Source organism: Pogona vitticeps, chromosome 9, assembly GCF_051106095.1.
Source record: "Pogona vitticeps strain Pit_001003342236 chromosome 9, PviZW2.1, whole genome shotgun sequence".
In the NCBI taxonomy this organism is placed as follows: Eukaryota; Metazoa; Chordata; class Lepidosauria; order Squamata; family Agamidae; genus Pogona; species Pogona vitticeps.
The window spans coordinates 19,901,372-19,914,364 of record NC_135791.1 but is presented as its reverse complement, the minus strand read 5'-3'; the positions used below and the strand labels follow the sequence as shown (position 1 = coordinate 19,914,364).

Sequence of the window (12,993 nt, the reverse complement as noted above, 5' to 3'; positions counted from 1 at the left end):
TGCTGGACAAGTGAGTAGGTGATCTGGCCTCAGGAGCTGGACCCTCGTTAAGTCCAGCTGCGTGGGGATATTCGTATGCGAATACGAATATTCCCATCTCTACTCAACCCTGCTTGAGTCACAGTTGTGACTTTGAGGAGGGTGTCAAAGGCAGCACAGTTAAGGGCACGGGAACAAAACCCAGTAGTGATACACCATTTTTTACTGCATTAACTTCCTTGCTACTGTTCATTTCAGCAGTTTAGGCATCCAGCTGTGAAGCCAGAGGTTGGGAGTAGGATTCTCCTCCGTGCCTCCTTGACTGGGGCTGGACTCAACGATCTATAGCAGTGGTCCCCAACCTTGGGCCTCCAGATGTTCTTGGACTACAACTCCCAGAAGCCTTCACCACCACCTCTGTTGGCCAGGATTTCTGGGAGTTGATGTCCAAGAACATCTGGAGGCCCAAGGTTGGGGATCACTGATCTATAGGATCCCTTCCAGCTCTGCAGTTCTAAGACGAAGATGATAATAATAGTAATTATTATTAGTGGACCCGAAACCCTAATCAGTGCAATCCTTAATGTCGAGTGTCTGGTTTAGTGTTTAAAGAAACAGGCGAATAGATTCATTTCCCAGAATTATGCAGACATGTGCCAAAAATCTTGCACGTATCTGTTTAAATTTTTCTTAAAAAAGTGTAAACAGCCTGTTTCTATCCCTCCCCACTCCAAAACTCCCCCATTCCTCTCACTGGTTTCTACCATTTGGGGAAAGCAAAAGGATATGAACAAACAATGTTACATCAGAATTAAGTCAGAGTTCAACGGATGAGCCTGGAGCCCAAGGCTCAGAGATCCGATTTGCAAAGTAAGGGGGCTTAGGTCATGAACAGAGATGGGCATGAACTGGAAATCAGGTGGTTTGAAACACCAAAAGGGGGGGAAAAAGGGTCTCTGAATGGGGTCGTGAAAGAAATCACAAACCAGCCCAGCTTATCAAGTCATGGGATTATTTTTGAGCCCATCTCTAGTCGTTGAAGCCCAGTCACCAAACGAAGCAAGTGCCGGGAACTGGAAAAAAAATGCTCCCACTGTGATCATCTTTGTGTTTCTTCTCATCAACATTTGTTTGAATGTATAATTTGACCCCCTGATTTTTTTTTTTAATATATACATCACTGAACAAAGTGAATTATTCCTACCGGAAAGGTCACTTGGGAAAAAAAAATTTCTCCTTACAGAACGAGGCTCAAAGCCGTCGGCCTCAATTCAGGTCAAAAGGGACCGCCGCGCGATGCTCCGACTGCAAACAAGGCAGAAGGTTGCAACATAACCCTCTTTGCCCTCTTGCTAGGTTTCTCTCTCTCTCACCCCCCCACCCCCCCGGGACACAGACAGTGACAGCCAACATCACAGATTACGGGTGGCGCCGGGCACCGAAACGGACAGGCGACAGGCAGGCTGGCCAGGCCAACTTTCAAGTCCCATCGTTCCTCCGGGCGGCCTGTCCCGCTGCGCCCTTTGCAGGGGTGGCGGGATGTTGATCCATTTGTTTTCGAAGCCGCTCAAGGACATTGTTACTACGGGCTGAGAGGCGAGCAAGCACGACGGAGGTGGTGCCTGGAAGAGGAGACCGACGCAGAGGGATTGGAGGACAGGGGAGGTCCGCAACCTGTCAATCCAGATCTGAAAGGGGTTCTGTTGTTGTTTTGTCCCATCAACTCGCTTAGGGTGACCCCAGTGAATGAGCAATCTCCAAAATACTCCTATCTTCAACTGGCCTGCTCAGCTCCTGAAGACTCAAGCTTGTGGCTTCCTTTAGGGAGTCAGTGCATCTCGTATTTGGTCTTCCCTCTTTTCCTGCTGCCTTCGACCTTTCCCATCCTTATGGTCTTTTCCGCAGAATCCTGCCTTCACATGGTGTGCCCAAAGTAGGACAGCCTCTGTTTCAAGATCTTTCCCTCCAGAGATTGTTCAGGTTTGAGCTGATCTAGAACCCACTCATCTTTCTTTCAGTCCAGGGTATCCACAAAGCTTTCCTCCAGCACATTTCAAATGAAGGCCTTTTAGAGAGTGCATATTTGCACAGGGACTGTAAGTTATTGTTATCAAATAAAGTGCCTTCAGACAGCATCAGTGTGGTGAAGGAAAATGCTCTGATAGAACAACCACTAAAGAGTGCATGGTGTGAGAATTTTTTTCAGTTCGTTATTCTGCTTACCAATTAATTAAGCTCACCCGTTTCTTCCAAGAGTGGATCGTTCTGGAAAATTAATAACAGCTCCAAGATCTAAGGTGGGAAAATGCAAAATGGAAACATTCACCCACTTATTCAGAATCAAGAGAACTTTTGAGTGCTCACAAGTCTGACTCAAGCTTTACGTATTCATAGCATTTTTTGCTGGATTTGAGTAGATACTTTCCTTCCCTCTAGAACAGGTTCTTCATTTTTAACACCTCCACGACAAGAAGGTGCAACCAATGTTTTTCCCGAGCCTGAAAAAAACATAACTTATTGAATGCGGCTAGCACAATCAGGAAAGAGTTTTGCTCAGTTCATTTCTGACACCAAGTTACTCAAATTCACACATTGCTCCATCAACAGGAGGAGGAAAAGAGACCGAGTTTTATTTTTCTGAAACTGACCATCCGAGAAAGTGAAACTGACCATTTCTCCGTCACAGTGGGCCACAAACCTTCCCAGAGGGCAGGAAAGTTACCTGTTTTTTGTGAAACACAACTCCCACAGTCTCCTAACCATGGGCCGCCCAGGTGAGTGGATTCCAGAAGCTAAATTTTCAATCCCACCCTCTTTTGACCGCCACTTCCAAAAAATGTAGAAATTTAAAATGTGATTTAAAAAACAACCACCGTATCTACCAAAATTCTGCAGCTGGTTGGAGATCTCTGGGAACTGTGGTTTCAAATAAATAAATAAAAGAAATGAAAAGAAAAGAAAGAAAAGGAACATTTTCAAGCACTGGATGGCCCGACCTAAGTAGGGGCACATTGGAACTGTAGTAGAACAATGTCGAAAGCACAGATGGGAAGCATTAGTAGGTCCATGAGCTGCACATTTTAAAGTCTTTTTAAGGCCCCCTGATTAGGCCTGGAGGAGTCTCTCGCCTCCCCTGCCCCTAAAAGGAATTAAGTATAATCACTTCTGGTTTGGAACTACCCCACCCCCTTGAGCCCAAAACAGGCCAAGAAGAACCACTGCAATCTGGGAGAAATTAGTTTTCAAGAGTGGAGCATGGGTGCCCTAAACTGGAGGCAACGAGATGGTACATAACCATTTCCTAAAAGTCAGGAGAGGGTGAGGTTTAGACACTTTTTTTAAAAAGAGAAATTGGTGAAGTGCAGGACTGTCAAAAGTGCTGGTGGGCTTTGAAGAGTACTATCAGTCACTCAGCAGTGGCCAGAGGACTGGAAAAGCTCAGTCTACATGCCAATCCCAAGGAAGGGCAATGCCAAAGAATGCTCCAACTACCGTACAATTGCACTCATTTCACACGCTAGCAAGGTTATGCTCAAAATCCTACAAGGCAGGCTTCAGCAATATGTGGACCAAGAACTCCCAGAAGTACAAGCTGGATTCCGAAGAGGCAGAGGCACTCGAGACCAAATTGCTAACTTGTGCTGGATTATGGAGAAAGCCAGAGTTCCAGAAAAATATCTACTTCTGCTTCATTGACTATGCAAAAGCCTTTGACTGTGTGGATCAGAGCAAACTATGGCAAGTTCTTAAAGAAATGGGAGTGCCTGACCACCTTGTCTATCTCCTGAGAAACCTATATGTGGGACAGGAAGCAACAGTTAGAACTGGATATGGAACAACTGATTGGTTCAAAATTGGGAAAGGAGTACGACAAGGCTGTATATTTTCCCCCTGCTTATTTAACTTATATGCAGAATACATCATGTGGAAGGCAGGCCCGGAGGAATCCCAAGACGGAATTAAGATTGCTGGAAGAAATGTCAACAACCTCTGATATGCAGATAATACCACTCTGATGGCAGAAAGTGAGGAGGAATTAAAGAACCTCTTAATGAAGGTGAAAGAGGAGAGCACAAAAATGGTCTGAAGCTCAACATCAAAAACACTAAGATCATGGCCACTGGTCCCATCATCTCCTGGCAAATAGAAGGGGAAGATATGGAGGCAGTGACAGATTTTACTTTCTTGGGCTCCATGATCACTGCAGATGGTGACAGCAGCCATGAAATTAAAAGACGCCTGCTTCTTGGGAGGAAAGCAATGACAAACCTCAACAGCATCTTAAAAAGCAGAGACGTCACCTTGCTGACAAAGATTTGCATAATCAAAGCTATGGTTTTTCCTGTAGTGATGTATAGAAGTAAGAGCTGGACAATAAAGAAAGCTGACCGCCGAAGAATTGATGCTTTTCAATTGTGGTGCTGGAGGAGGCTCTTGAGAGTCCCCTGGACTGCAAGGAGAACAAACCCATCCATTCTGAAGGAAATCAACCCTGAGTGCTCACTGGAAGCACAGATCCCGAAGCTGAGGCTCCAATACTTTGGCCATCTCATGAGAAGAGAAGACTCCCTGGAAAAGACGCTGATGTTAGGAAAGTGTGAGGGCAAGAGGAGAAGGGGACGACAGAGGACGAGATAGTTGGACGGTGTCATCGAAGCGACCAACATGACTTTGACCCAACTCCGTGAGGCCGTGGAAGACAGGAGGGCCTGGCGTGCTCTGGTCCATGGGGTCACAAAGAGTTGGACACGACTGAACTACTAAACAACAACAAACCAGTCTTCACTTTGCCCAGTGCAACAGCACTGTATGTCACTGTCACTTTACCCAGTGAATGCGAATCTCGAGGACGCAGTGCCGAGTCCCAGCAAGATTCTGAGCGCATTGCTCCATCTCTTCTTATAATACGGACCCAAACAGATGGGCTGGTTTCACAACTGTTACCCAGGATCCCATTCCTATGAAGGGGGTGTGCAGGAAAGAGGAGAAAGGGTGCAATCCTTTCATTCTCTCCCCATATTCAAGACACAAACAAAAGCTGTAGATCCACACAATGATTTGATGCAATGTTATTTCTGTGAAGATTTTTTTTCTTTTATATATAAACAGAATTATTTTCTACTTTCCAACAATCAAATTCCGCAAGCCACTCATTAATCTTTTATATTTTTATAATATACCATTTATGCCTTCCCTTGATTTAACCTCACCCCTCCTTCTCTTTACATTCAAAAAGGTTGGAATATTAGAAACCGAGCTGTAATCTTGGGATTATTCTTCTTTCTCTCCTTCTTTTTTTCAGAGGGACTGGTATATATAGATATTCCTTTTTTTTTTTTTAAGTCAAACCTAAAGTACTTGCTATTACAATAATATTATTATTATAGCATTTTAGGAACAATTCCTTCTTTTTTTTTTTTTTTTCTTTAAAAAAATCTGGAAGCAGGGGAGAAAAACCCAAAATATTGGAGATTATTTCTTTTTTTAAAAACTCATCTCCTGATTTATTCTTTTTTTTTTTAAACCTGAATTCCTAAAACACTGCTGAATTAAAAAATTATATAATATCAAAAAACACACACAAAAGCAACCCTGTTGTCAATTCAATCCACCACTAAAAACTTCCCTAACAGCCTGGGTTTCAGCTATCATACAAATAACGTACCTCTATACAAACGCACCTGAAAACTAATAAAATAAAGAATACTTACAAGAAGAGGGAACAAAAGAGAGACAGAGAGGGATAGGATTAAATTAAAAAAAGGGGGGGGCTTTATGGATTGTTTTCCATCGGGCCTCGAAAAGAAACCATCTGAGTTTTGGCATCGTATTGAAAGATGTCAGTGGACAGACAGAGAAGAGTCAAAAGGTGTTACTGAGTGTGGACTGCAGTATAAATGGATGCAACGGGTGCATGCGCGCACAGGTTGCGCATGCCAACCCTCATGTGCTTTGGAACACAAGAGGCATTTACTTTGGGGCATTTCCAAAGCAGGCGAACTGCTTTGACCGTGGCAAGGGGGCTGTCTTAAGATCATCAACAAATTAATTCATTGTTTTTGGACCTCAAGACGGAGAAGCCAAAAGACCCTGCTTTCTTCATTCAGCAGCCAAACCTGAGAAGCTGAACACTTTCCTCCTTTCTTTGCCCCCCCCCAAACGTCTTTACGGCCATCGCCCCAAAGGATCTGTCGAGTTAGACCCCTGGTTCGCATGACTGAGAAATGCACAGCTGTCAGAGAAGAGAGAATCCAAGGCTCAAAACAGACAAGGTGGGGGGGGGGGAATACCCCTGCCCAGAGATCCAACAAAGAGGAAAAAGTAAAAAAAAAAAATCAGCTAACCTGTGTTAAAAATCTACTATAAAAATGTAGGTCTTGTCTGTTTCATATTAATATATCCTAAGGAAAGGGAAGGAGGGTGGGAGCAGGATTTCAGGGGATGGATTTGAGGGCCAGGGGAGTCGGACGGGTGTTTTGGGGGGGCAGGTGTGGCCAATTGTCCAGGTGAGCAGGCTCTCTGACTCCCCCTCCCCACACAAAGTTTCCCCTCCCTTCCATCATCTCCCCCGCAACCCAATGAGAGGGATCCAGCCAAAGTTCGTTCAGAAAGAGGCGTTTTCTTTATACAAAAAGGACCGGTCGAACTGGAGATGGAGATCCCGTACGGAGAGGCAGTGGCAAAGCAAAGGTGTGTTTGTGTGTGTGTGTGTTACTGCCCTGGGGTGTCCCCCACAGTCTCGATCCCATGTTGCTGCATCTGCGCTCTCAGGAGGGCGTTCTCGTTCTTCAGCTCCTCGATCTGTTCTCCGGGGTCAGGGGTTTGGGGAGGACAAAGGAAAGGGAGAGAGGCAAAAAACAACAGGATTAATGGTCGTTGGACCACAACTCCCATCAGCCCTTGTCAGGATAATCGATGTGGAAGGCTGGGAGGCTTAGTTCCCCCACCTCCGTGGCCCATCCCAGCAAACAGATTTATCCCCCTCTTTTGAGATCCTGGCCACTGTCATGGTTTAGGATATTAAGGCTAAAATGTGGTTTATGAATGGGATTTGTAGTCATGGAATTTTGTAGAAGGAATCCATATTGGTCTGTGTTAGCATGACTGGATGCTTCGAGAAGCTGTTTTCTCCTCGAGCGAGCTGGAAATTTCCATGAAGCTGCCTTGGCCAGAGACGATAAGGAGCCAAGACACAACATCTTGACCAAGGACAACAACACCTGCACATCCCCGTGGGAAATGGAGGTGGAGTGTGAAGAGACAGCCCTTTACGCTGATCGGTTAACATCACAGAACAGTGGAGAAGAAGGGGGGTCCCAGCATGAAAGACAGAGAGAGGGCTTGGATTTTAGAATGATTTTTACTATTGATTTTAAGATGGATTTTTGAGTTCCAAATGCTAGTTTTTACTGCTATGTTAAGATGTAGTTCAGAGTAAGGTTAGAGAAAGGTGGGGCTATGCCTAGCCTACCTTCTAAGCTATTTTAGAGTTTTTAATGTTATTTTTGTAGCTGCAATTTGCTAAGATTCTAACTGCTTTGATTTATGGAAATGTACTAACATGCTATGCTTTTGAATATCTCTAAATTCTTTATTTTTCTAATAAAACAATAATTCTTAAAATCCTAAATTTGGTCTCTTGAACAGCAAATCTGCAAGTATAAAGTGACAGGCCACAGAGATGCTACTCAAGTCCATTTCTAGTCTAAGTTTTGTTTGCTCTCAATTAATTGTTTTTTTAGAACAGACTTGAGAAAAGGGTAAGTGGTACTGCCTGGCTGGATTACCTGGACTCTGCTCAGCTGTTTTAGGAGTACAGTGGTGCCCCGCATAGTGACGTTAATCCGTTCCAGATTAATCGTCGCTATCCAGAATCGTCGCTAAACGGAACTAAAAACCCCATAGGAACGCATTAAACTTCATTTAATGCGTTCCTATGGGGCCCAAACTCACCGTTCAGCGAAGATCCTCCATAGAGCTGCCATTTACTCCGCCTCGGTAAGCAAGGGCAGCGCGCGAAAATGCTTGCGGCGACCATTTTGGGCACCTGGTGGCCATTTTGGAACCGCCGATCAGCTGTTCTAAAAACATCGCAATGCGAAGATCGGTAAGCGAAATGCTTACCGATCATCGCAATGCGATGTTTGCCCATTCAGAACATTGCAATGCAATTGCATCAGCGATCCCAAAAAATAGATCGCTATGCGGATTTGTCGTTAAACGGTGCGCTCGTTATGCGAGGCACCACTGTACACTTACGCCTGGAACCTCTCTGTTCAAGCATCAGGTGTTCTTTTAGGAGAACACCTATCTGTTTCTATCAACAGACAGATACCTAATTCACCAAAAGGAAAGCAGGGGGCTTGCTACTACAGGCACCCCGCCCCACCCTAACCCCCTGTGACAGCTGCAAAAAGGTCCCAAAATAATAAACAAAGCATCAAAACAAGATGCAATCAGACATTGGTTTTGGGTTTTAATTGTCTTCCATTCCCGGTCCCCTTTAGCAACTGAGATTCATTGACTACAAAATTACTCTTGGATGCCTCCAGAAGCAAATGTGTGCTTCTGTCTGGATTTGATGTCATTGTCTTTGCGGGATGATGGGCCTCCGAAATGGCCCTGGAGACCACGTGCTACATGCAGGCTGTACACAGCCCCACCCATGCAGTGAAGTATCACTTTATTTATTTAATTAATGTACACTTTTAACTGATATACTGCCCTGTGGTCCTAAAACACTTCTTGGGCAGTTTACAACTTAATTATGCAAGGAATAGTCTACCCCCCCCTCCACCAGCAAGCGGAATGCTCAGTTTACCAACCTCGGAAGGACGGAAGGCTGAGTCAACCTTGAGCCGGCTACCTCATCCCATTCGGATCGAACTCAGGTCATGAGTAGAGTCTTGTCTGCAGTACTGCAGTTTAACCACTGCACCACACAATTAGCTAATTATATTTGTTTTATATACTATATATATATTTTTATATACACATAATTTAGTGACGGTGAAAGACTGTAAGAGACAGTGTGGTCAAAAAGTGTCAATAGAAAAACTGGAGCGGGACATGGGAAATTCATGCTCTTATCCCCATGAAGCCATGACGTCATATTCAATGGGCCGGTTGCTCTTTTTCAGCCTGTGCTACCTTAACAGGTTGTTGTGACAAGGCTGGGAGCCGCAGTGCCAAGAGCTAAGCTACCTGCTGTCGTAGCATATCGTTGTCCATCTGAAGCCTCTCGGCTTCCTTGAAGGTCTCCTGCATGCGTTGGTTCGTCTGGCGCAATTCACGGATGTAGTCGCAGGCTTTAGAGAGGATGCCACCTTTACTCTAGAGGAGGAGGTGGAGAATACAATTCTGTAATTCCTTGGGTTGGACAGCAAAGATTGCCCTCGCCCCGTGTTCTGCCTCTCTTTGGGCGGGAACCCTCACAGACAAAGCCCAAAAACTCCTATCTCCTCCATAAGCTGTCATCCTCTTTGGCTAAGCTCAACTATCCAAAGATTAGCAGATTTGGGCTGGGGGTGGGGGTTGTCCCTCAGCAAAACCAATTCAGTCACTAGAAGGGGACAATGGGTATTCCTTCCCTCAGCAACAGCCAAGAACACCAGGTCTGAGAGAGGAAGGAAGGGAGGGAAGAATGGAGGGAGGGAGGGAGGAATGGGGGGAAGAAAGGAAAGGAGGGAGGGAGGATGAGAGGAAGGGAGGGAGGGAGGGAGGAAGAAAAGGAGGAAGGAATGGAGGGAGGAATGGAGGGAGGGAAGGATGGAAGGGAAGAAGGAAAGGAGGTAGGTAGGAATGGAGGGAAGGAAGGAAGGAAGGAAGGAAGGAAGGAAGGAAGGAAGGAAGGAAGGAAGGAAGGAAGGAAGGAAGGAAGGAAGGAAGGAAGGAAGGAAGGAAGGAAGGAAGGAAGGAAGGAAGGGAGGGAGGGAGGGAGGGAGGGAGGGAGGGAGGGAAGAATGGAGGGAAGGAAGGAAAGGAAGGAGGAAAGGAGGGTGGGAGGGAGGGAGGAAGGAAGATCTAGGTTCATGAAAGGTTTTTGAAAATAAAGGGGCAAGGCTGGGCATTTGTAATTCTATGTACCATTTCACCTCCAAGCTAAGCATATTAGCTGGCTGAATAGCTCAATGGTTTAGATTTCAGGCTGTGGAGCTAGAGGTTTCAGAGTTCGATTCCTCACTGTGCCTCCTGCAAGTAGAGCCAGCCTGTGTGGCCTTGGGCAAGCTGCACAGCCCCAGGACACCTCCAGAAGAATAGAATGGGGAATCACCTCTGAGTACTGTCTACCTGGAATGCCATCAAAAAGAGTGGCCTTAAGTCAGAACTGACTTGACAGCACATGATTTTTCTTATTAAGCAACTTTCCAAGCAATGGGTCATTTACAAACAATGGTTAATTTGCCCGGCAGTGGCCCATATCCTATCCTTATCGTACGCCGATGTAATACAAACAACGTATGAAGACATGGGCACAGGCGTTATCGTGGGTGCCCCGTGTCCCACAACGTAGGCACAATAGATAATGTCTATGTTCACTTCTCCACGTGTGGAGATCCGACCCCTAAAGTCCCGCCGTTTGTGTCGCTCCTGTGAGTGTCACTAAAAGGGCCAGGGTGGGTGCGATGGGACGAGAGAACCAAGAGGTGGCTGGAGAACTGGGCTGGGACCTGGAGCTCTGTCCTACTCCCCGGGTGACCTTGGCCCAGTCTGTTTTCCTCTGCCTAACCTTGTAAGGCTGTGGCGAGGACCCAAGAGGGAGGTGGGAGGGACACCGTCGTGAAGGAGAAATAGGATATTCGTCAGCAGCACGGACATAATTTGTCTGCTTCATTTTCACCTCCTGGATCTTTAGGTACTTTCCTGAAAAGCTGAGAAGGCTGCTTTTCCCCGGCTCTCTCCCATCCCCAGAAAGTAGGGTGGCGAAACAGGGCTACAGTGCACTCAGGACCAGGCAAGGCTCAGAAGCCCACGCAAGGCCTATGGATATTCCCACGGCTGCCGCCACCTTGCCTTCCATTCAGGTGGCTTGTAGCTGAGGCAGGAGTTTGCCCTGATGGGGAGGCTGAGTCCTCTGGACCCCTTCCCCTCCCTTCATTATGCCAAGGGAGCCCAAGCATCCAGGTCTGGTGCTCCATTCGGCACCATCTCCCGCCAGGAACGCGGTTCCAAGGGTGGCGGCTGCAGAAAAAAATGCTGGCCGAGGATAACAGAAGGCGGTGGCATGTGGTGTTGGAGGTCTGACTCACTCTGGATTGTAGTTCCCATCATTCCTCACCACTGGCTAAGGTGCCTTGGTGGGACGGGCGTTGTTAATCCACCACGGCCTGGGAGGTCCCTGCTTTACAACCTCTGGTCAGGACTAAAGAGCAAATAAGCAGGTATTTACGTATTTAGTCCCCTTGGAACCGAAGGGGGGGGATGACCTAAGGCAGTGGTCCCCAACCTTTTCTGAGTCTCGGACCGGTTTTTTTTGGGGAGGGTGAGGTCCGTTTGCGGGGAGCCTCCCCCTTGCTTGTGGGTGGGCCAGGAGCGCTCGCGGAGGGGAATGGCACACTCACAGGTGGGCAGGCCACCTGTGCGTGCAGGTGGCAGGCTCTCTGTGCAGGTGGGGTGGGCGCGGGGAGTGCTTGCAGGGAGTGGGGTGGGAGATCTGCCTCCGTGGTCCGGTCCTGCCATGGCTACAGACCGGCACTGGGCTGCAGACCGGGGTTTGGGGACCTCTGACCTAAGGCACCTACCCAAGAGATCAGCCATCACACCCTCCCAATCATCCTACCCCACATTCCTTCCTCCCCAGTTCCAGCTCCCATCATCCTTACCGCCCCCGTCTTGCTGTTGTCTGTATTGCAGTCTGGAATGATTTTCGACAGCTGGACGATCCAGTTGTTGATCTTATCCCGCCTCCTCCGTTCAACTAGATAAAAGGGAGAAGACCCAGGTCAGACGTCCCGGCGCTTCATCGTGACTCTGCGGTGACGTCTGAAGACGACCTTAAACTGGGCTACTTGCCTTCTCCCGTCTTTTCAATGAGAGCTGCAGACGGGGCCTGTCTTACCTCCACATAGACCTTACATGGCCACCTTTTAGCAGGGCCTTTTCGGGTCTGGCACCCTGCTATCCCCCTTTACTGCTCCCTCCCCCCCCCAAAAAAAATATCGAAGGTGCCAGTCTTTATGGTCTTTTGACATTTGTCAAAAACATACTCACTTAACTAAGCATTTGCTGACTTTAATACTGACCTTAGCAAGATTCTACAGGCAGACCGGTGTTGGAGAAACAGACAGTCTAATGCCCTATAGGCGCAGTGAGCTAGGCAATCTCCTGGCTGCAAGAAGCACCATCCAGCAATCCACTAAGTTGTTTGATGCATCAGGGCTTCCAGCAAAAGCCCCCTTTGAATAATAGTGGGGGAAAGAGTAACCACATGCACGACAGCCCATTGCACATGTGCACGGGGGGAAAAAAAACAACACACCAAGATTTTGGGCTCATCTCACTGTCCACTGTGTGTCTTCAACTCCCATCTGATCTACTGTGAGCCTAGCAGGGTTTCCAAGGTATCTGAGATATTTAAAGAGTGCCCTTATCAGCACTCAGTGAGTTGGACATCTGTTTATTTGAGGATCCAGAGGCTGAGAGTTCAATTCTCTGTTCTGCATTTCAGGAGAGTCAGCCTGTGTGGCCTTGGGCAAGCTGCACAGTCCCAGGATGGTGTCCGCAGAAGGGAACGGTAAGCCATTCCTGAAAACCCTGAAAAAGGCTGCCGCAAGCCAGACTTAATTTGAGAGCACCTCGTTGTTATTTATCAGGGCTACCTCCTAGTGCATTTCTAGGGCCAAGCAGAGATTTGGACCTGGGGTCTCCTGAGTACCAGCCTAATGCTCTGTTACATCACAGCAGCCCTCAGATCACATCTCATTGATTAATGAAGTGTGTTATCAAATGTTTAAATCACTGATTCATAAATGAGTAAAATATCTATGCTTGCTGAGGCAGAGGTAGACTGAACCA

At 47.0% G+C, this 12,993-nt stretch overlaps 1 protein-coding gene across 6 annotated transcripts in view; it reads right to left on the bottom strand.

Moving 5' to 3' along the window:
* Positions 1-5,048: 5,048 nt before the first annotated feature.
* Positions 5,049-12,993, bottom strand: part of USF2 (upstream transcription factor 2, c-fos interacting) — a 37,709-nt gene continuing 29,764 nt past the window's right edge. For all 6 annotated transcript variants that reach the window (XM_072980176.2, XM_072980177.2, XM_072980178.2 and 3 more), the window contains exons 8-10: positions 11,802-11,896; positions 9,184-9,312; positions 5,049-6,780 (exon numbers count right to left, since the gene is read on the bottom strand). In XM_072980176.2, coding sequence (XP_072836277.2) covers positions 6,691-6,780; positions 9,184-9,312; positions 11,802-11,896 — 314 coding nt within the window. In that variant the 3' untranslated portion in view covers positions 5,049-6,690. The remainder of the gene's footprint in view (positions 6,781-9,183; positions 9,313-11,801; positions 11,897-12,993) is intronic.